A 22,928-nucleotide genomic window follows, 5' to 3' on the forward strand; every position below is an offset into this window, starting at 1 on the left:
TGGTGTTTTTAAAAAAAGAATTCTTTAAAAAAAAATCTTTTATTTTTAAAGCACAGCTTCAGTCAGCTTGCAGTCAAATCGGGCAGAGTGTACCCAGAGTCCCCTGCTGACTCCCCCCTCCCCCCACCACAGGCACCGACCTCGCCATCAGCACCTTCTGTTTGAAACTTTTGGAATGTGGATTCCAAGACTGGGGTGACCTCTGGTAGTTTTTCATTTTAACTTTTTTTTTTTAATTAGTCACAGACAAGCTTCCTTTTGTGAAGCCAAATTGGCCCAGAAGACCTTCAAATATATGTGTGTGCGCAGGATGTTTTCTGCTTTTGTTTGACGGAAAATGTCCTTCAGACCGTGGATCTCAGTAAAGTGGAATGAAAATCTCATGTGTTTTCCGCACCCCCTTCCACACTGGGCATTAGACACTGTCCTTGGAAAGGAGGGGGTGGGACAGTTGGGGGGCGGGGGGGTGGAGACTCTCTTTGTCACTTGAGAAGCCAAAGTCACCTTTGTGACTCTGACTTTTAACTTCCTACCCTGAGATGGATGGAACTCCTTTCTGGGGAAGCACCAGGAGCTGTTTTACTGGCTCAGCTCTGGATTTGCCAGTTTTCCTTCCAGCATGTTCCTGCAACTTGTGACCCACATTCGGTTGCAGTTGGGAGGCCTGGGGCTTAGGACTGCAGAAGCCTCAGTGGCCACCAGCAAACCCAGCCAGAGACAGAACGGAAGGAAACACAGTATCTGTGTATAATTCTCTAGGGGAAACAGAATGTAGATCCAAGTTCAAAAAGAAACACTTAAAAAAAGGGGGGGAAGGGTATATTGGGGTTCTTGGTGGTGAAAAATAAGTACTGGTGAAGGGAAAGGTGTTTGATCATTGCATGACCGAGACTCAAACCTGAAAGCTTTGTAACTTTTCCCACAGTGATTCAATAAATTAGAAAAAAAAAAGGAAGAAAAAAAAAAGAGCTGTTTGTAGGTTCTGAGCTTCTTTGAGGGAGGTGGGGGGAGTCACACCCAGCAATGCTCAGGGCTGACTCCTGATTATACACTCAGGGATCACACCCAGTGGGGCTCAGGGGACCATATGGGATGCCAGGGATCAAACGTGGAATGCCCATGTGCAAAGCAAACCTCCTGCCCACTGTACCACCACCTGGTTGTACATTTAAAAAATGCATGCCTCTACTGAAAGTAACTATAGACCAAACATGATTGCCATCCATTGCCTCTTTTGGAAACCACAACACCCAATAGGAGAGAGAGAACAAAAGGGAATACCCTGCCACAGAGGAAGGGTGAGATAGGGGGATGGGGGGTGGGAGGGATACTGAGACCCGTGGTGGTGGGAAATGGGCACTGGTGGAGGGATGGGTACTTGATCATTGTGTAATTGAAACCCAAGCACAAAAATTTGTAAGTCTACAACTGTACCTCATGGTGTCTCACTAATAAAAATTTTTTAAAAAAATGCATGCCTCTGGGTATTAAATCAGCTCTGTATTTGGATTCTGTACGACGTATTTTAAAGTGTTGTGGCAGTTTTATTTTGAAATGTAAATATTTGTCAAATACCAGATCTCACAACCTGGGCAAATATTAAAATGTATGTACAAACATTAGAGGTCAACTTGAAAACATGCAGGACGAGACAGGAGCTGAACACTAGAGGGGGACTCCCTGGGGAAGGAAGCAGGACCGAGGGCTGGATCTGTGCTTGGCTTTCCGAAGGGGGGGAGGGGGGCCGTTCCGGCTGTGGGTGAACAGGACCCGACGCAGCGGCTATGCCCTTCCCCATAGTCCCCAGCAGGGGGCGCCTGCGAACAGGAGGGCAGAAGGCAGGGCGCTGGATCAAACCCCACCCAGGCCCCAACACCACGCTGGTGGGTGCGTCTACACCCTACGTGGGCCAGAGGACCCCGTGAGTGCACAGACGAGCTGTGAGACTAGGACAAGTCCTTCTGGTTCCAGGCCTCAGTTTCCTTATCCGCAAACAGGGCCACGGCGAGCACCCAGTGCAAGCGGCCAGTGTGGGAAACCAGGAGGAGGAGCACTGGTTCTTCCTGCACATTCCAGTTTCCCGGGCTCCGCCCTCCCCTGCTCCCTGCGCACGCCTGGCTCGGCTTCTCTCCCGCCCACCCCCACCCCAACCCCGTGCGCTGCAGGAGACCCCGGAGACCCCGGAGCAAGGCTGCCCCGGAGGCGGGGAGTCACACAACCGCCGTCTGCTTGATGCTGTGGAAGCTGACCCTCGTGGGCGAGGTGGGGATGGACATGGCCCGGGCCACGGGTACCCGCAGCGAGTGGTGGTCTTGCCAGCGGTGCCACTTCTTCCGCACGGCTGAGCGCACCTGCGAGGAGGGGAGACTCAGCTGGACCCTCCGCACCCACCCTGGGGCTCCGGATAGTCCTCTCCCTATTCCCCACGTCCTGCAGGGAAGACCACCACCATCACTCCCCAGGACCAGGGGGCTCCAGAAGGCCCGGGTCCCGCCGGGAGACCCCCACTCCCTCTCTGCAGCCTCAGGGGCTCCTCCTTCCAGATCCCTGTACTGGAAGAGCCTCTGCCCACACTGCGGGCTGGCCCCACCTCTTCACCTCGGACACCTTCTGCCAGCCCTTCCTGTTCCCTTCCTGTTCGCCCTCCTGGCCAATTTATCCTCATTGTGCTCTAAAGCAGATTTTTTCCCCTGCAATGAGTAGCACAGCCTGGGCCCCACAAGCATCCACTGTACCAGCAGCTCCCCGTCCCCACATTCCACACTAGCCCCTGACCAGCTCTGCCTGGCGCCACAGGCTCTGTCTGCTACTACCAGGGCCTGAGGGTGGGCGCCCCCACAGGCCTGACGCTGCATCTCTGGGACTTGGCTGCACTGGGGTGCTGAGTCTGGCTCCCTGGGGCCGCCTGGAGGTGCTGGTCATCTCCTGCTTGGAGGTGGGGGACATGCTGGTAGCTCTGTCCCTCCGGCTCCCCTCAAAATCCCACAGCCTGCCTCCTGCCCACCTGCCTCTGGACCACATCTGTGGGGTGCTAGTGTCTCATTTTGGGCTGGAACAGTTGACCTCAAGTGACTGGAGTTCCTCAGGAAAGACTCTTTCTGTTTGTTTTTGGGGCCACACCTGGTGATGCTCAGGCCACTCCTGGCTCTGCACTCAGAAATCACTCCTGGCAGGGTTAGGGACCATAGGGGATGCCGGGGATGGGATTGGGGTCCAGAACGTGTGAGGCAAGTGCCCTACCCGCTGTATGATAGCTCCAGCCCCCCTTGGGCAAGGGTTCCTGTATCCCCAAGGCAGGGAGGGAGTTTCTGGGCCTCCCTCCACACCCCTGCAGAGTGGAACCTCCAGCTCCAGGACCCTGAGAGCTGGGGTGGTTCCATGGGAGCCCCTGGAGTGGGTGACAGGGCCCAGGCTCACCTCTCCATTGAAGAAGCAGTAGAAGACAGACACAAAGAAGCCCTGGGGGGTGGGAAAAAAAAAAGACGGGCGCTCAGGGCACTACTGGGGTTAAGGGAGGTGCCCAGGACTCTGCTGGGGGAAAGGGGGTACCCAGAGCTCTGGTGGGGGAAGAGGGGTGCCCAGGACCCTGCTGGGGAAAGAGGGGTGCCCAGGACCCTACTAGCGGTGTGGCCTGGAACAGGGTCCAAGGAACCTAAGGGTGAGATCCAGACAGGGCCAGCCCTCAGGGTGCCGGAGGTCCCAGGGTATCCTTGTGGTGAAGCCTGGCAGGTGGGGGAGCAGGTGGGTGACCCCCAACAGGTCCCTGAGCTCCGCAATCTGGGGGGCCCAGACGCCCACCTGGAAGGACTGCAGGAAGGAGTTGAAGTAGATGAAGACGATGTGGGCCAGGCCATCGTCCCCGGGGTTGACGAAGAACAGCATGTAGGTGCTGCCCAGCAGGGGCAGCAGGACCAGTGTGGCCTTCACCGCCTTCCTGGGGATGACAGCAGGGCCAGCTAGGGCGGCCTCAGGGTCCCCCCGGGGACCTAGAGGCGGGGCCCCACCACCTCTCCACCCCACCTGTATTGGACCGTCTCCGACGTGGTGGACGCCTGCAGCTTGGTCATCAGGATCCTGACAATGTTGAACAGGAACACGAAGTTGATCTGGGTGGGGCGGGTGGGCAGAGGAACAGAAAGGGCCGTGAGGGGGGGTCGCTGTCCCTCCCAAGATCTGAGGGAGCACAGACGCCCCCCAAATCCATTTTTCATCTGCCTCCCAGCCTCTGCAGTGCACGGGACTCTCCAGGTGAGGAGAGGGGTCCGGGGGTGATGGATGGCCAAGCCCCGGAAGAGAGACGGACTCTCATCACAGCTCACCCAAAGCCCCTGGCAACAAAGGCAAACGGCTCCCGGGTTCCTGCATGGCACCTGCATCCACTCCAGGCCTGCTCAGCACACCCCCTTGCGCCACCCTGCCTGCTTCCCTACCCAGCTCTGAGTGTGAGTACACGTGTGCAGGCCTGACACACTCGAGCTCTCCCCAGAGAGCACAGGAGACGGGGGGGGGGGGGGGGGGGGAGCCAGGTGGGCCATGTGTGCAGACGAGTCTCTGTGTGTGCATGTGATGTGCATGGACACACACACACACACACACACACACACACACACACACGCATACCCTTGCAGAGCCTAGTCCCTGTCCTGAGGGCCCTTACGTCCCTCCAACTCCTGGGCTCTGGGCAGGAGCCACACAGGTGACCTTGTGGGACAGGCACTGCACTGGAAGTCTTGAGCAGCGGCTGCTCTCAGGCTCAGACGCCTCCACACCTGCTGCCCCGGTGCCCTCTGGCTCTTCTCACTTCCTGACCCAGGACTCCTGTCTTCCCCATTAGCAGGAAGGTCTCCTCTCCACATTAGACCATTTCCAATTGTCTCACACGTGGGATACAGAAAACCTGACCTTTTAAAATTCCTCCTGACTTCTCAGAAACTAATTAGAGGCTGTTGGAATCCAAATATATTCTCATTGCTGCCACATTACACTGCACTAAATCTTATCCACCCATCACCTGGCAAACCTCTAGTCCACTCACTCAATTATTTACCTGCTCTAGTTCTTCCATCCCCTCTACCATCCATACTTCTACCCACCATTCACTCACCACCTGTCCAAGCCACCATCCATGCATCACCTATCCTTCCATCCACCCACCTATCATCCACACACCCATCCATCCTTCCATCCATCCATCCATCCATCCATCCTTCCATCCATCCATTCATCCTTCCATCTATCCATCCATCCATCCATCCTTCCACCCACCCACCTATCATCCACATACCCATCCATCCATCCTTCCATCCTTCCATCCATCCATCTATCCTTCCATCTGTCCACCCATCCATCTTTCTATCCATCCTTCCATCCATCTATCTTTACATCCATCCTTCCATCCATCCATCCTTCCATCCCTCCTTCCTTCCATCCATCCACCTACCCATCCAGCCATCCATTCAACCATCAGCCATTCACCCACTCTCCATCCTTCTCCTTTGCCCACACCTCACTGCTGCAGGAGTGAATGAAGCCTGGGCCAGGGGGCAGGCACTGCCAGGCCCTGAGGCTCAGGGCAGCACCACCTGGCCCGTCAGCCTGGAATTAAGTCAGTGACGACAGGTGCCAGAAGCAGAACCAGGCCATCAGCACGCGCCCAGAAACCCCTGGTCTTCATGGCACAGATAAGATACTGAGGCTCCAGGAGAGCAATGAGCCCCTCGAGATCACAGGGTGACTCCCATGGGTTCCAGCCATTGTGTGTTCCCTGGTGCCCCTCCTCCTTACGGTAGGCCAGCGCAGCACATTACAGCTCAACGGTTCTCCACCTCCAGGGCTGCGCGCAGGGAGACCCCAAGCACCCCTGCAATGAGCTCACAGCACTCACAGCCCTTCTTGGTGCCCCAAACAGAGGCAGATGGGAAGGCCTGAGGCTTCTCATTGGCTGGGGGTGGCTTCAGACAGAGACAGACACAGAGGGAGACACTGACACTGACACCGACACAGACAGACAGACACAAACAGACACACAGACACAGACAGACAGACAGTTCCTCGCCTCCTTTACTTACTGATTTCTATTTAAGTATATATGTGCATACATATATATGAACGATCTGTTTGAGGCTCTTCATGTTCCTAGAACGAGCAGACGCCATTGGGCTACACTAGCACACAACAGGGACGAATGGAGATGTTACTGGTGCCTGCTCAAGCAAATCGATGTGTAACGGGATGTCAAGTGATCAAGTGATCATATATATGGGTTGATTGAGGGGGGCCACACTGGCTGTGCTCGGGGTTTATTCCTGGATCTGTGCCCAGAGGTCATTCCCAGTGGAACTCAGGAACCACATGAATTGCTGGGGGTCGATTGCTGCTTGCAGGCAAGTTTCCTATCCTATCACTCCTCCCCTCCTTGAAGCCCAGAGGAAAAGGCCCCAGTCCTGGACTCCCCTCCATTCTCCCCCCCACCCAACTCTCCCAGGGCCCCCCATTCTCAGGCACACACAAGCATCACGACGATCACGACCATCCTGTTAATCGTCGATTGCCTTGAGCAGGCCCCAGTAACGTCTCCTTCGTCCTAGCCCTGAGATTTTTTTTTAAGTGCCATATTCAAGGCTGTTTCAGAGTTAGAAGAATGAGACCCATCATTGTTACTGGTATTTGGCATATTGGGTACGCCACAGGGAGTTTGCCAGACTCTGCCGTGTGGGCAGGTTACATTCGGTAGCCTGCCAGTTTGTCAAAGTAGGAATGAGATGTTATAATAAGATGTCGTGCGGCCGCAAATGCGGCCGCACAGTTCTGGGATCTGGGTTTTATAGTGTCTGAGTCTTGGCTGTTGATGAGATTACATGGCGCCAGGGAGCCAGTTGATTAGTGTGACCCCTGCCTACTGTAATTTGGAGGATCTGGGTGGAGGATGCTCAGCCCCGATCCGAGTAGGCTGGGAGATCTCAGTCCCGGGACCTGCATGCCTTTGTTCCTCTGCCGGTACCTTCAGGTGTGTGGAGAGTGGTCTCAGCATGGTGGTGGCTGGTTCTGGAGGTCTTCGGCTGCCGGAGCCCTGGTCGGGGTGGGGAGGAGAACTCAACCCACTCCCCTCCAAGGGGCCCCGGCAAGGACAGCCAGATGCAGGGGCAGGAGACTCTGCACACACAAGCATATGCACACACAAACACTGACAGGCACACACACTCTCACCCAGCTGACATGTGCACACACACTCAGGGATACATACACATGCCGACATATTAACATACGTAAACACACAGGCAGCCACTTGGCCTTTAGGCTTGGGTGGGTAAGTGCCCAACTGCCTGATCCCCCCACCCCCTGTTCCTCTCCTCCCCAGCCCTCCCTCTTCCCACCCCCCCACACACGCCTTCCAGCTGGTCCATGTGGTGGGCACCCAGCTGTCCACTCACCTGTGTGTCAGTGGGTCCCTCCCCCAGGAGCCCACCCGGGACCCAATCATGGGCAGGGAGCCAATCCCAGGTCCAGGGAGGGGCCCAGGGCCCCACACACCTTTCCAAGGCCTCCTACCAACTCAGCTAGTGGACGCTGTCCAGGGACAGGGCACGTCCTGCAGTAGTGGGCGGGCCCTGGGGCAGCGCAGTCTCCCCGCCTTCTCTGAGGTGGGGCACAGGGGGTGTGAATGAGGCCCTGAGGTCAGAGCTTCAGGCAGGGATGTTCTCAGACCAAGCAAGCCACTGGGGGCAAGCAGCAAAAAGCTTCCCACATCCTCCCTGTGCGTGGTTCCAGCACACAGGGCTGAGTGGGGGGTCTGCGGGGGTCTGCACACGCCCGAGAGGGAATGACTCACTGCAGTTGGAGACCCGGACAGTGCTCCTGCCCCCAGAGAGAAACGGCCTCTGACGGAGTTCACAAGGAGTGGGGAGGGGCACCCCAGCTCACACCAGCGAGGGCTACTCCAGGCTGGCAGTCAAGTGAATGCTGAGGAAGCCACAACAGGAGGAGAGAGAGGAAGAGGAACCAACAGCTGCCTCCCAGGTAGACCCAGGGGCGCCCGTTTGGCACCGACTGTTTGCGGCCTCCTGCCAGGCCCGGCAGAAAGCAGGCGCACCCAGGAGGTTGAAATTATGGCGCCTGAAATAAGCCTTACATAAATGCCAATTTCTCAGGGGGTGTTGGCATCTCCCTCCCTCGCTTCCCTCTCTTTAATGTGTGATATATGATGGGTTCAGGATTGCAGAATGCAGCCTCCACTTAAACTCAGTCTTAATTAAGGCTCCTTGTGGATCAGAGACGAGGGGCAATTACACTGTGCGTGCAGATACGGCTGGCAGAGGGTGGGGTGTGCGGGGGAACAATTGCTCGTTACGCTTCATTCTAGTAACACAGCTCTGGGCTGGAGGCGGTGGGGGGTGGGGCCCGGAAGGGGTCACAGGGGCTGCTGGGGGTGTTGGACTAGGCTGAACAGAAGCCCACACACCTTCTTTGCTGCCAGCTGCCCAGGACTGGCTGTCTCAGCGCTGTGCTGAGGACCTCAGTGTGGCAGATCACTGAGAAGCTGAGAGAGAGAGAGGGAGAGAGACAGACAGAGAGACAGAGACAGAGAGACAGAGAGAGACACAGAGACAGAGACAGACAGAAACACAGAGACACACAGAGAGACAGAGACAGACAGAGATTGAGAGAAAGACAGAGACAAAGAGACAAGAGGCAGAGAGACAGAGAGAGACAAACAGAAAGACAGAGACAGACACAGAGATAGAGAGATAGACACACAGAGAGGAACAGAGAGAAACAGAGACAGAGACAGAGAGACAGAGAGAGAGACAGACAGAGAGAGAAACAGAAACAGAGACAGAGACAGACAGAGACAAAGAGGCAGAGACAGAGACAGAGAGAGACAGAGATACAGAGACAGAGAGACAGAGATAGAGATACAGAGACAGAGATAGATACAGAGACAGAGAGAGATAGAGAGATGGACCGAGAGACAGAGACAGAGAGAGACAGACAGAGACAGAGAGAGGGACATGGACAGGTGTGGGGTGGGAAGGGAGAGGCGGGGGCTATCAGAGTGGTGTGTACAGGGGCCATGTGGGTCCACAGTCTGCGCCCAGGCCTCTGCTGGGGCGGTCCCTTGCCCCATGGACTTACCAGGAGAACCAGGATGATGGGGCCCTGGTAGATGAAGTCCACGAGGTCCCCTGGCTCCTTGCCGAACCAGCACCTGCATACAAGGGGTGAGCATGACACACACAGGGAGCTCAGGACCACCAGCCCAGACCCTTCCTGAGCCCCAAGCCCAGGGCTGGATGGGAACCCAGACCCCCCTAGCAGGGTCTGATGCCTCTGTACAGAGGGCAGGCCTTGAATCCACATGCTCCTCTTCCTCCTCCCCTCCAACTCCTCCCCCCCACCCATTCCTCGTCTTTCTCCCCCCTCCTCTAGGTCCTCCTTTTCCCTGTCTTCCTGCGTCCCCTCCTCTTCCTCTTCCTTTGGGCCAAGGGGAGCTGATGGCCCTGGCTGGCCCATACCCCTGGCCAGAACCACATGCTCAAGTCACGCATCCCCCTCCTCTTCAAGGCACTCAGAGTGGGGATGCCGTCCTCTCCCACGCCGAGCCTCGGTCACCCAGCCAGGGGCCCCACAAGACCAGACACTAGACTTTAGGTGCATGGAAGTACAGCGGAGACCCCCAGCCAGGACCCACGCTGATTGCCAGCAACTCCTCCCGGACCTCGGGAAGTCCCCCAGGGACCTCTAGAAAGTCGACCCTACACCCACCCCCAGAGTACCCCGTGGGCAGCAGCATCTGTCCTGCTTCCCGGAGTCAGGGCTCTGCTCTCTGCTTGAATGCTCCCTGTGATGGGGTGTTCACTGCCTCCCACACAGCCACTCATGAACTCTCAGAAAGAGGTCTGCCTCCTGTGCACCCCTGAGCCCCTGAGGCGTGTCCAGACACTGGCCACATTGTGCCCACTTCTCTAGCTCCCTAGCGGCTCCCCACGTCGGGGCAAGCCTCTGCTGGGGGCAGGGGCGGAGGGGGTCTCCAGGCAGGTGACTGTACCCCAGGCAGACCCTCTGCCACAATGCCGGACTCAGCTCCCGACAGACCTTCTCCGAGGTCTGAGGGGTCACCCTTTGGGGGGCTTACAGACCATGACTCCTCATGCAGTTCAAGCCACAAGCCATGGTGGCACCTGCGACAGTCCCCTCTGGGTTCTGCAGGGGAGCCTCCCCCGGGCCGGCCCTGCCCACTTACTGTTTGTCCTCATAGTAGAGTTTGCCCAGGGCCCAGGCCATGATGATGGGGCACGGGATGCCTGGAAGAGGACAGACACGGCTGCAGCGGCCAGGCGGGACACGGGCGCCCACATCCCCTCATCCCCCTAGCAGGCCACTCCTGCCATCCTCTGCCAGGCCAGAGAGAGGAGAGGGCATGCAACTGTCTCCCATTTGCTTACTTGCTATTTTTGGGGATTTTTTCCAAGTTTGGGGGCTACACTGTGCACTGCTCAGGGCTTACTCCTGCCTCTGTGCTCAGGGATCACTCCTGACAGCCTCAGGGGTCCACATGGGGTGCCGGGGATGGAACCAGGCCTATGCATAGCAAGTGCCCTACCCACTGGACCCGCTCCGGCCCCTGCCTAAGGTTTTTCTGCTTGGAAGTCAGCTTTCTTGGTTCTGCCCCAAACAAAGGGGTGGGGTGGGGCATCCCCGGGGGAGGAGGGGGCGCAGGTGGGAGGAGCCTCGGGGACCCTCACACCAGCCGATGAAGAGGAAGAGCCAGGGGCGCAGGCGTTCTGTGGAGTAGGCCATGGCGATGGCCGTGTGCAGGTAGCAGCCTTCCACGAACATCCAGAAGAAGTTGGTGACCACGAAGTAGTTGAAGACGGTGGTGATGCAGCGGCACCAGACCTGCGGCGGGGAGCCAGCGGGGGCAGGCGGACAGGTGAGGGGTGGTTCCCGCGGGGTCGTGGAACCTCCCTGACCCTCCTCATCCTTCAGCATGGGGGGGGTCTCCCGGCCTCCTCCGGGGGACAGCGTGGCCCCTCCCCCGTGCTCCGAGCTTCCCCTCCGCGTTTGCTCAGGCAGAGGCGGCGGCTCAGCTACCTCCCTCCCGACTTCCAGTGCCAACATCTTTTCCTTCCTGTGGGGCTCACACCCGGCTGAGCTCGGGTTTGCTCTGTATCTGCACTCAGGCACCCCCATGGAGATGCTCAGTGGCCGTATGGGGTGCCAGGGGCCAGACTGGTGCAAGGCAAGTGCCCCACCCACTGCAGTACACGGCTCTGTCCTGGACGGCAACACTGGTTTGTTTGGGGGCCACACCCAGCTGTGCTCAGGGCTGCCTCCTGGCTCTGTGCTCCAGGATCACTCCTGGAGGAGCCGAGGAGGACACTCTGGGGTGCCGGGAACCGAACCCGGTGAGCTGGGTACACCTCTGTACTATGAATCTGAAATAGGCTCTTGCTGAGCTGGGGCCAGGGAAAGGGTCCAGCCCCGGAATGTGGGGCCTGTGCTCGGCCACATTCAGTGCCCAGCTTGACAGGGACCTGGATGCAGCACCTCAGACGCTAGTCGAGGGTGGACAGGCAGCAGCTGGGGTGTCCTGTGGGTGGAGGCCCTCTGTACCCAAGGGAGAGACTTGTATGGGTAGATGGAGAACCCTGCTCTCCTCCTCCCAGAGGCGTCTTTGTGGGGATCTGAATTCCCTGGGGAGCAGGGTGGGCCAGGCCGATGCTACGGTCAGACCAGTGCTCCTGAGGCCTGCCCTGGCGGCACCACCCTTTAGTCCCCCTCCCCAACATTCCCCATACACACATTCACACGCTGGAAAAGCTGCCAGTGCATGCAGCAGGCTCCTGTCCTAGGTCCTGGGGGAGTGCTGACAGGGGGTAGGTTGCCCCCTGGAGGCTGGGCCCCTGCTCTGAGCCCTAGACCCTTCCCCAGTCTGCGCCCCCCGACCGGTCCCTGCTCTGGCCCCGCCCATCCCTGGCCCCTCCCATCCCTGACCACGCCCACCCAGCCCCTGGCCCCATCCCCAGCACTGCCCAGCGACCTCGTTGCTCTCATGCACTTCGTGGTCGATGAGCTGCAGCAGGAACCACAGGACGTTGCGCAGGATGAAGGTGGTGACGAGGTTCCAGTGAATCACGTTCCTCAGGCAGCGGATACTCCTGTGGGGGCCCAGCGGGTGAGGCTGGGAGGGGTCCCCTGGGAGCAGGGATCCCCGCTGTCCGTGCAGGCCACATGAGCTCAGGCCAGCTCTGCCCTGGCACCTCCCTCTCGGGCCCCCTTGGTCCAGGGTGCCCCCCCTTTGCCCCACCGTGTGGGGGCGTCTGGGAGGGGTGAGTGGGGCTTGGGGGGACAGACTCACCGCAGGGCCAGGAAGAGCAGGAAGGCGGCCACGAGCGCGGCCATGGAGACACAGTGCCCCAGGTAGTTGATCACCAGGGCAATGCGGTAGTGCTGCTCATATTTCCTCTGCTGGACAGACAGACAGACGCGTGCATACACTGATTCAGGCCGCCCGAGCTGACGCACAAGGGGCCTCAGAGCTGTTGCCCGGGGCTCCGGAGGCTCTGTCATGAACTCAGAGGCTGCAGGGCACCCCCAGATGTGCTTGTGGGGTAACCAGAATAGAAGAGCCACGAGGCGTGGGAATATGGGATCTGAGCTCCTAGAGTCTGTTCACGGACCCACATGTGATGGTGCCAGCCCCACCCAATGCCAGTCTGTGGAGACACGAGGCTTCTGGCAGCTCCTCAGGGGCCTGGGGGCCAGAAGACCAGAAGGGAAACTGAGGAAACTTCTGACTTCTGGAGTCAGAAGACCAGAAGGGAAACTGAGGCCCCAAAGAGAATTTGGGGAAGGACATGGAGCTCTGGCTCCACTCTCTCTTCCTGTGCCTCTCGTCCCCGTGGGGTTGTCTGCTTCAAGTCTGAGCCCTGCGCCCCTTCCATGCAGGGCTGCACAGAGGTGAGGCTGAGGCATACAAGGACAGTTTCCCGTGGCCCTCACCATCCACCGGGCACACCTGGGCGAGGCGGCTCACCGTGTCATGCAGAATGGGCACGCACTCCGAGTAGTTGATCCTTGAGGCCCACGTCCCATTCTCCCAGCACTGCCGGTAGGCGTTCCCTGCAAGACACCCCAGCCCCACAGGAGGGTCATTCGTTTCTCAAGGGCACCCCACGGTGTCCAGGTCCCAGCTGATGCCACACTTCTCACCCTTTCTTGCCCCAAAACACTGGACAGCGGGGATCCCTGCTCGCAGGGAACCCCTCCCAGTCAAATCTCATCACATCTGGAGCTAAAGCCATCCTAGGGGCTGGGGAGAGGAGCTGGGGGCCGAGGTACGGCTACACATGCAGGACCCCTGTCCAAGGAGCACTGCTGGGGTGGCGAGGAAGACCCCACTACCAAAGGCACGAGCAGACCATGAGTCCAGTCAGCTGATTCACCCTGGGCTGGCTCCCAGGCCTCCAAGCACTGCTTGAGACATCCCAAACATGCTAGACATAATCTTTTTTCTTTTTCTTTTCTCTCTCTCTCTCTCTCTTTTTTTTTTTTTTTGCGCTGTAGGTCACACCCGGCGATGCACAGGGGTTACTCTTGGCTCTGCACTCAGGAATTACTCCTGGCAGTGCTCAGGAGACCATGTGGGATGCTGGGAATCGAACCCGGGTCAGCCGTGTGCAAGGCAAACCCTACCTGCTGTGCTATCACTCCAGCCCCTAGACATAATCTTTGATCTTTCGTTTTGCTCTGTTTTGTTTTCTGTTTGGGAGCTGTACCTGGTGGTGCTCAGAGGTTCTGCTCTCAGGAATCACTTCCGGTGAGCTCCAGGACAGATGGGTTGCTACAGATCAAACCCCCGTGTGCAAGGCAAACGCCTTCCCTGACGTACTATCTCTCTGCCCCCCTAACTTTGGCATTTTGCACTCTGGACCCGGAGTCCCTATTTTCAATAAGGCAGTTTCCACCCTGATCACAATCCCTCTGCTTATGAGGGCCGCCTCTCATGTGCCCACACTCTGCTCCCAACCTTTTACCATCTACATCCCAAGGGCGTCTTTGCTTTGCGTTGCTAGAGACACGGGTCTCCACCCGAGCCTGGAACCAGTAAGCAAATGCTGTTAGCCCACAATTCCGAGGAGGAAACACTCAGAGAGAGGAAGTTGTGTGCCAAAGAGACAAAGATGTGTAACGGAGTCGCACCCTAGCTCTAAGCCACAACTAGTCCTAAGGCATGGAGGATCGGGGGGAAACACCATTGCGTGACTGACGGGTCAGAAAGTCCGAAAACCAGCCTACATGTTGGAGCTGGAGGTGCCATGGGCGTGGACACGCAGAGCTCAAGCCTGACAGACGACATGTGCCGCAGATCTAGAGAATGGGAAAGCTGAGGGGTCGGAGAATGCTCAGGCTCTAAAGCGTGCAGGGTGAGGGTCTCAGTCCTCAGCATCCCGCACCCGACCTTTCAATCCTCAGCCTCCAGCCTGCAGCACTCCCATCTATGCAGCCCCAGAATCTTCTCTTCTGCAACGTGCCATGGGGCTGTCTTCTCCCTGGAAAGTGGCTGGAAATCCACACTGGGGGCGCTTTGGAGTCCAGGGCTGTGGGAAGGGTCTTGTGGATTTTTCTTTTGGCCTTAACAACAGACAACAGAAAACTACTACAACGGAAAAAGATAAATAGCTCGCCGAGCCCAGAGTCACGGAGCTGGTGGGGGAACCTGTGATTATAGTGGGAAATGGTGAGTTCTGAAGTAATGAAGTTACCTGATATGCTCACTTCTGTCGCTCTGACAGGGGGCTGAAAGCAATGGAATTACTCAGGAGCACTTGCTGAGGAACAGAAGCAATGGGGAAAGCTTCTATGCGCATTGCGGGTTTTGAATTTGGGGGCACTGAGCTCAGAGCCTCTCTCAGCCTGGGGCTGTGACCCAGTCTTCCCGGCCCTGAGTTCTGTCTGGTACGTGGTCCTGATGTAAGGACACCGGCCACTGACCTCAGGCCCGAGGGCATCTTCTTTCTGAGGGCTCGTGGGCGGGAGGCCACATCGATAGCAAGTGCCCACATGATGCTTTGAATCAGCAACATTGCTGAACTCTAGGATAGTGTGGGCTAGGGTGGTGTGTGTGTGTGTGTGTGTGTGTGTGTGTGTGTGTGTGTGTGCGCGCGCGCACGTGCATGCGCGCACAGGGAGGGGAGGTGAGAAGACCAGGTGGCCCTCTCATGGGAGGGAAGTATCTTTGGTGAAATGAACCCCCTTTCCTCTGGAGGGGGTTAATCCCTCTCAAAAGGCCCATGTGAAATAAGCCAGACATTGATCCTGGCTGTGGTTCAAAGGACAGAAAAAGGTATCACCTGGGGATGAGTTCACAGATGAGCCAACTTGCTGCACCCCTTCCTCCAGGAAGGCCAACTGGGTTGCTCCCAGCTCTGATCTAGCCGAGCCATCACCCCTCTGCCCATCATTATCCCGACAACCTGGTCCTTGCTCACCACCTGGCCTGAGCTGTTCTGAGGTGCTAGGGTTTGTCTCTCTGATCAGGGTCCCGAGGAGAGTTCCTCAGGATTCTCATCTCCCAAGTGTGATTTCTCATGGGGCCGCTGAAACTGGGAGTAAGGGTTGGATGGAGGGGTCAGGAGACAGGCAGCCAAACCTTTCCTGCGTCAGGGCACAGAGTTCCCAGGATCCCATCCTTGTTGGTTTTATCTGGAGTCCACTCTCTCATTCCCTGTTCCTGCCAACCACAGGGAAGCTCTGCCCCACGGTGGTACCAGGACCCCCAAATCTTGGGGCTGGTCCCAGTCCAAGAAGGACAGACACGGGAGCCACTTGTGCATGGCACCTGCCTGCACTGCTGGTGCGGGGAGCATCACTCGGTGGGAAAAGGGTCCCACCGCTCGCTTAGCTCCTGCCTCCTGGCTTCTTCCTCGACCTCTGACACCCCCACTCACTCTATCTTTTGTTCCTGCTGCCACAGTAAGCTGGTGATCTCTGTTATAATGCCTCAGGTGGCATCTTAATACAGCCCAGTCCCCTTGGGAGGGATGTTCAAGGCCTCTGGCATGCAGATCACAGCCTACACTTCCTGTTCCCACTCCACCGTCTGCAGGACAAGTGGCAATGGAAAGCACCAGGCCCTGGGTGGAAGCACCACGAAAGGTGCTGTTCTCTCCACCACACCAAACACACACCGAACAACATGGTTCTTCAGTCCAGGCTGGAGAGAGAGCACAGTAGGGGAAGCACTTGCCTTGCATGAGACCAACACAGGTTGGGTTTCTGGCATCCCATATGGTTCCCATGGCACCCTCAGGAGTGATCCCTGAACGCAGAGCCAGGAGCAGGCCCTGACCTCTGCTGGGTGTGGCTCCAAACCAACCATCCGAACTCTAAATTCCAGCTCAGCTGCCACCTCCTCTGGGGGCTTCCCCAGCTCTGAGGAAACCGTTTCTCTGGCCCTGCTCTTGAAATGCAACAACATATCCAGTTGGGGTCAGACTCCAAGACACAGCTTTCCTGAATCCAGTTTCATAAAGCAAAATTGATCCTGACTACAGTGAAAACACGCTTCCTTTTCTCCACCCATGAATTCTCTTTAGTTTATAAACAAATATTGATCATGGCCTGCAACTAAATTCACCATCCACGGTTGTGCTACAATCCATTATTGGAAACACAAATGTCCCCGTTTGGAGCATGTTGGAATTCACCCGGCACTTACTTTCTTTGCTAGGAAAAAGGAAAAACTCAAGCAGGTCAGGTACAGACAGGAGGCAGAAGTTGGGATGCTGGACCCCCTTTTGGACACAAACCACCGAGTTCCAGGTGGAACTAAACCAAGTGGATTTGGGCCTGCTGCAGTCTAGAAGTGCAGGGTCTGAGATGAGAGATACAGAGGTGGAAGGACATTCCTGTGGGACTCAGCAATGCCTGAGAAGGAGTCTCTGTCTCCAGACACCGGGTCCCGGGGGATGAGGAGACAGATGAGGCAGATAATGAGGCAGCTCAGACCTGTGCCACAGCCTCAGACAGGAAGGAATTAGACAGAAGCGTCCACCTCTGGCTCCTGGGGAGGACGGGCATGGACAGGGGAGGTGGTCAGGTCAGAGTCTCCAGATGGACGTGGTGAGGTGGGTGCCTGTTTCCACGACAACACAGGTACCCGTGTAAAGATCAATGTCCTTGGTGTGCAGCAAGGCCTGCCAGGGGCATTAGACTCTGGATGATGCAGACAGGGAGAGCCGGAGAAGTGTGGGTCCCAGATTCTGCCACTCCCACTCCGTGGCCCATTCCTGTGGAATGTCCCCAATGCATTGAGTGATGAGTGTCCTCCTTCCAAACAGAGCTAATGGGATATTTGAAAAGAGATCTGGAGGGCCAGAGTGATAGTACAGGGGTGGAGCACTTGCCTTGCATATGGTTGACCTGGGTTCAGTTGCCAGGACCCCATATGGTCCCCTAAGCACTACCAGGAGTATAAAACAGGATATAATATATATATATATATATATATATATAGAGAGAGAGAGAGAGAGAGAGAGAGAGATCTTGTCTCTCAGGCTTTCTCTAGAATAGTTCAGAAATCTGCTTGAGGTACTATATTTATTCTGCCTGTAGTTTGATTCTTTCTGACTATGTGACATTGACTAAGTTTCTTCTTCCTGTCAAGCCTTAATTTCCCCCTTTCAAGAAAAGTTTAAAGTAAGGGTGGGGGGGACAGAATTCTAGGAATATAGTGCAGAGGGCTGGATGCATGTGTCATGTGCTGTGCCCCAGGTTCGATACGTGACACCACATGATCCCTTAAATGCTGCCAGGGATGACCCCAAAACAAAACAGCAAAAGGGTGAAGAAGTGAAGTGAAGTGAAGTGAAGTGAAGTGAAGTGAAGTGAAGTTCTGAGCACCTCAGGTGGGCCAAGGAATTTGATGTCCGGGAAGTTTCATTCTGCTCAGCACCTGAAGTGCCCTGGGGCCAGCACGAAGCATCCAAGGACCACAGACAAGCTCCAGACAGAGCTCTTGGACAACATCCAAGGACCACAGGCAAGACCTGGATCCTGCTGTCTGCGATTCTCAGTGGAAAGGCGGGGCACACGGGCACCAGGGCCCATTTGGCGCAGTAGCTATGGACCAGTCACTGTGATACTGGGTGAAGCTGTGGGCCGCTGGAGGTATGGGGAGGAGGTGAGAGGTGAGGGCGGGAAGTGCCCGCAGACAGGAGGGAAGTGGGGGGGATGCCGGATGCCAAGCTTAGGGAAGGAATGGGGCCAAGGATGGCGCGTTCAGCACCACGGACAGCAGCATACCCGCCTCTGTGCAGGCATGTTGTGGAGAGGATCATACTAAAAGCACCTTGGAGAGCTCCCGAACCCACAGCATCCAGAGCAGTCCTGGGTCCAGGCTTGGGAGGTCGGCTGATCCCAGTCTCTCTCTCAGGAAGCACCAGTCCAGGTTCCTCAGATGCTTCCATGAGAGTACCATCCCCAAGAGCTTCCAGCCACTCACGTCTCTGATTGGAAGCGCTGGAATCGCTCTCATCCGCCCATGTCAAGGGGGTCCCTCTGTCTGAGCTAGCCTCTCTGGTGGGAGGGATCCACACCTGGAGGTGCTCAGGGCTTACTCCTCCCTCTATGAGTAGGGATCACTCCTGCTGGGGCTCAGGGTCACAGAGATGGTGTTAGGAATTGAACCAGGGCCAGCACCTCACTCCTACACTGTCTCTGGCCCCGGACAAACTTTTGCCTCTCTCCTGGGAAAAGCCCTCGGGGCCAGTATCCTCCCAGTGGACAAGTCATCCATGTGGTGGGGAGGCTCACTGGGGGACATGTGGGAGAGCATGGCTCACTCAGTCCTGCATCCAGGGTGTCAGAGGCCCCCAAAGGAGAGGAAGGCTGACCTCGGATTCCCACTGAGGGAGACACCTTGATGTGTTCCCAAGGTCATCCCCCACACCCCCATCACTACTTGGCTGAAGACAGAGCTAATGAGAACTGGCTCCTGTTTCAGTGCTCCCTGCTGGTCTTGCTACGCTGAGAGCACGTGAGGGTGCTGGGGGTTTGGGGGGGTCAACAGTGCTCCCCCTGGCTCCACCAACCTGGCCGAGGAGGTCAGGGCTGAGACACGGGGACGCTGCCCCACCAACCCAGCCCTCAGCGAGAGGGACCCCTGGAATGCGATCCAGGGCTGTGTGGGCACTGCTCTCAGCTCTGCCTTCCTTCACTTTGGACTCCTCACACTTTCAGCTCCTATTTCTAAAGCAGTTTCATTCATGACCCCCTTCTATACTTTTTTTTGGTGGGAGGAGGGCACACTGACTGAGCTCAGGGCTTACTCCTAGCTCTGTGCTCAGAGATCACTCCCGGGGATGTTCAAGGGACCATCTGGGGTGCCGGGGATCAAACCTGGGTTGGCGGCATGCAAGCTTTGTGCTATTCCTCTAGCACCACCTCTCTTCTTAAGGAGGCCTGGCAGGGGTGAATGTCCACGCTTAGAGCAGAGCAGAGAAACCGAGGCATGGGGGCACAGAGCACTTCGTGGAGACCATGTGGGGTCATGGAGCAGGGGGCAGAAATGAACGTGGCTGGACCTGGGAGAGCACTGATACCCCCCCAGGTGTAAGTGTGGGGGGAGGCGCCCATCCCCCTGCCCGGATTCTACTGTGGGGAAATCCCCCGCTGCCAGGCATGCCTCCATGCCGAGGACAGTGGGTGGGCCCATCCTGTGATGGCACCTCACAGAGAGGGCAGGGAGGGGACAGCCACGGCAGGGGGAGCCCCTCATATGAGAACAGAGTGTGCGGAAGCACAGAGTGGGGGGGAAGCTTCGAGGGAGGGCCAAGGTACTCACCCATATCCCCATGGGCTATGGAGACTGCAGGAGCGTCTCTGCCCCATAAGGGCCCCCATCCGAGAGCCGAAAACCAGCTCTTCAACTTGTGGATGGAGGGGCCCCGCTCCCCCACGCCATCCAGGCATCTGTCCTGATGGAATGAGTGAGCTGGGGGGGGGGTCCCAGGAAACACAAACACGGAGATAGCTCCAAGAAAAGTCTCCACTGGAAGCTTAAGCCCCCGAGCCTGGAGGAATCGAATGAGCGCACTCGTGGGACAAGGTGGCCCCAATAGCTGCTGTGCCCTGAACAGGCAGGAGTGGGGGAGGGGCGGGGGCTGGAACTGGGTCTCCAGCCTGCCCAGTGATTCCCGGACCTTCCACAAATCCTTCCTCTGTGAACCCGGCAGCGTTGCCACAGAACCTGGGTTCTGAACCTCACTCTGTTGCAAGCTGGGTGACTTTGGAACAGCCACTTGAGCTTCCGTTGCCTCGGTTTCCCCTGGTGCTCCAGGAGGCCACCTCTCTGTCTGTAACTGGGTGAGTCCACAGTCTGGTGGATGAATGTGAGGACAGGAAGGAGACAGATGCTTGGAACTGGATAGACAGCAGCCTGGATGCTGGGAGATCACCGGGGGACACCTGGCTTGGCCACAGATCTGTGTGTGGCCCCAGACAAGTCCATCCCCTTCCCCTGCCACTGATACACCTCTGATCTCTGGTGACACTACTAGAAGCTCTGACCTGGCCTCCCAAAGTCACTACCTGTTAGCAAACCAGATCCTGGCTGGAACCCCCCAAGCCTCCCACCAGCGAGTTTCCTGAGCGTTTCCCTGTGCAGGCAGCATTGTCTGGACAGCTCCAGGCTCATAACCCTCCCACTCCTCCCAGCCAGCCTCCTCCCTCGACCCGACCCCCCACCCTCCTCACTCCTGACTCCAACCCAGGATTGTCTGGTTGACTTCAAGGTCACCTGCAACATCCTTTAGTGGCTTTTACCACCACTCAACCCCTAGCTGCTGCAGGTGCCCCCAGACTCCCCACCCTCCACTCACAAGCACCCCCAGGGCATCCCCCTACCTGGCACCCACGGCAACACCTATCCTGCATCTGGTCTTGTCTGTATCTTTCTCCTCCTCCCCGTGCTCCACAGGAAACTCTCCAAGTCCGAGGCATAACGCACAGTTCCACCTTCCACCCCATACTAGCTCCTGGTCACCTGCAAAACCCTGACTGTGCCCTTGAAGTCCGGCTCAGCCTGCCCTGATCTTCGAGACAGAGGCTCTGTGCCATCCAAAACTGTCCCCACACCCTGAACGTTTGTCTCAAGAAGGCAGTACTGCCCATGGTTAAGAAGCTACTCTTAGCCTCGGTTTTCTTGTTTTCCAAATGGGCATAAAAGCAGTTCATGGATTGAAGTGACAGTACAACGACTTAGGGCGTTTGCCTTGCATGTGGCTGACCCAGGTTGGATCTCCAGCATCCCATATAGTCTCCTGACCCCTGCAAGTGATCTCTGAGTACAGAGCCAGGAGTAAGCCCTGAGCATCACCAGGTGTGACCCAAAACAACAATAAAAGTAGTTCATAACTGCGTGCAGGGTGTCACATTTTCCTCCTACATCTTTCTCAGAGGAAGACTCTTCCAGAAGCAGGGTTCAGCAAGGCAGCAGCAATGGCCGGAGGACCAGGGAGGAACCAAGAGTCAGGGGCAGCTCTGCCCTCCTGGCCTCAGCTGTGAAGTGGGGTCATCCTCACCCCTACCCCTTCCCCAGCACTCCATGATTTGCTCCAGTGGAGCAAAGTGTCCATGTCTAACTGGTCCAGGGTGTCACTGGCGGCACCCCGACCCTCTTCTCAGATTCTCTTTTGTTGGTTTTGGGGTCACACCCAGAGATTTCAGTCAGGTCACTCCTGGCTCTGCCCTCAGGGATTATGCTTGTGTTGCTGGGGGGACCATATGGGATGCTGGGGGTTGTGTGCAAGGCAAATGGTCTCCTGCTGCACTATCGCTTCGGCTCTCGGCTTCTTCCGGTGATGTTCCAGGAGTGCTCCTGGCAGGTGTACTCTGGACCCACCTCAGAGGAGTCTTTCAGTCTTTCTTCTCTGTCCCCCTGTTCAACACTCCCCAGGATCCCCCCACTAGGGCATTTATCATTCTGTATTTCTGTGGAGAGGGTGCCCAGGCAGAGGTCAGGAGTCTGGGCTTCCCATCAGTGATTCTTGGCCCACGGGACTAATGGCTCAATGTGGGACCTGAGGATGCAAAGCTGATTGGTCCTTGTGGTGCAGAACAGGAGGAGGGGGGTTTCTGGGCAACCTTAGCGGTACTGGGGACCTGCAGGGCCATTCCAGCTGTCCCCGAGGCCTTCAGGACCAAGCCCAGAGAGCTCTGGGGATAGGGGGTACCAGGTTGGGAGCATGCCAGGTATCCCCCGTCCACCGCACTTCTCAGACCTCCACTCTCTCTTTCTCTCATCTGAGACAGGCTGCAGTGCCAGGCGCTGGCTGGCATGGAGTTAGTGCTTACAAACACTGTGCCCGGTTCTGCCATGAAGAAAAGACCCAGTGGGAGTGCCAGCCCGGACAAGCTCCCTCCCTTCACCAGAGATGGGGCTGAGAGACACACCCCCACTCAGCCCTGGGCCTCTAGGCCCAGCCAGAATCAGAGCCCCCCACCCCCACCTACAGGAGCCAAGGGATGGGGTTGTGTAGTGTGAGTCTGAGAAGCACACAGGCATTCTTCCCACTCTACGCAGCCGGCCCGGCTCCCTCCCTCCCAGGATGGCTGCTGTCCCCTGACCCTGCCCTGGGTGTCACCCTCCCTCAGCAGGCGCCCCCACCCCCGGGACCACCTCTATCCATCCAGAGGGCACCCCAGCCTCAGCAGCGACAGAGCGCCCGGGCAGCTGCCCTCTCGCCCCCTTCCAGCAGGGCAAGGCTCAGTGCCAACAGGAGGGAAGTGCGTGTGGGAGCGTGGGAGCCCGGCCACTGCAGGGTGCAGGGATGCTTCCAGGAGGAGTGCTTCAGGCCAACACACCCCCACCCCTGGCTGGGGGTTCTCAGCGGGTTCTGTTGTGGCACAGGGCTGGAGCTGTGGGG

At 57.3% G+C, this 22,928-nt stretch overlaps 1 protein-coding gene across 4 annotated transcripts in view; it reads right to left on the reverse strand.

The window, feature by feature from the left end:
- Positions 1-2,207: 2,207 nt before the first annotated feature.
- CRHR2 (corticotropin releasing hormone receptor 2) overlaps positions 2,208-22,928 on the reverse strand; it is a 39,239-nt gene continuing 18,518 nt past the window's right edge. For 2 of the 4 annotated variants that reach the window (XM_056118329.1, XM_056118331.1), the window contains 10 exons: positions 13,037-13,122; positions 12,359-12,465; positions 12,041-12,158; positions 10,743-10,896; positions 10,241-10,301; positions 9,133-9,205; positions 4,021-4,106; positions 3,799-3,934; positions 3,418-3,459; positions 2,208-2,351 (listed from right to left, as the gene is read on the reverse strand). In XM_056118329.1, coding sequence (XP_055974304.1) covers positions 2,211-2,351; positions 3,418-3,459; positions 3,799-3,934; positions 4,021-4,106; positions 9,133-9,205; positions 10,241-10,301; positions 10,743-10,896; positions 12,041-12,158; positions 12,359-12,465; positions 13,037-13,122 — 1,004 coding nt within the window. In that variant the 3' untranslated portion in view covers positions 2,208-2,210. Of the gene's footprint in view, positions 2,352-3,417; positions 3,460-3,798; positions 3,935-4,020; positions 4,107-9,132; positions 9,206-10,240; positions 10,302-10,742; positions 10,897-12,040; positions 12,159-12,358; positions 12,469-13,036; positions 13,123-22,928 lie in introns of all 4 variants that reach the window. The other 2 variants (XM_056118328.1, XM_056118330.1) reach the window with 1 other exon arrangement.

The sequence above is a fragment of the Sorex fumeus genome, unplaced genomic scaffold, assembly GCF_029834395.1.
Source record: "Sorex fumeus unplaced genomic scaffold, SorFum_2.1 ptg000037l, whole genome shotgun sequence".
NCBI lineage: Eukaryota > Metazoa > Chordata > Mammalia > Eulipotyphla > Soricidae > Sorex > Sorex fumeus.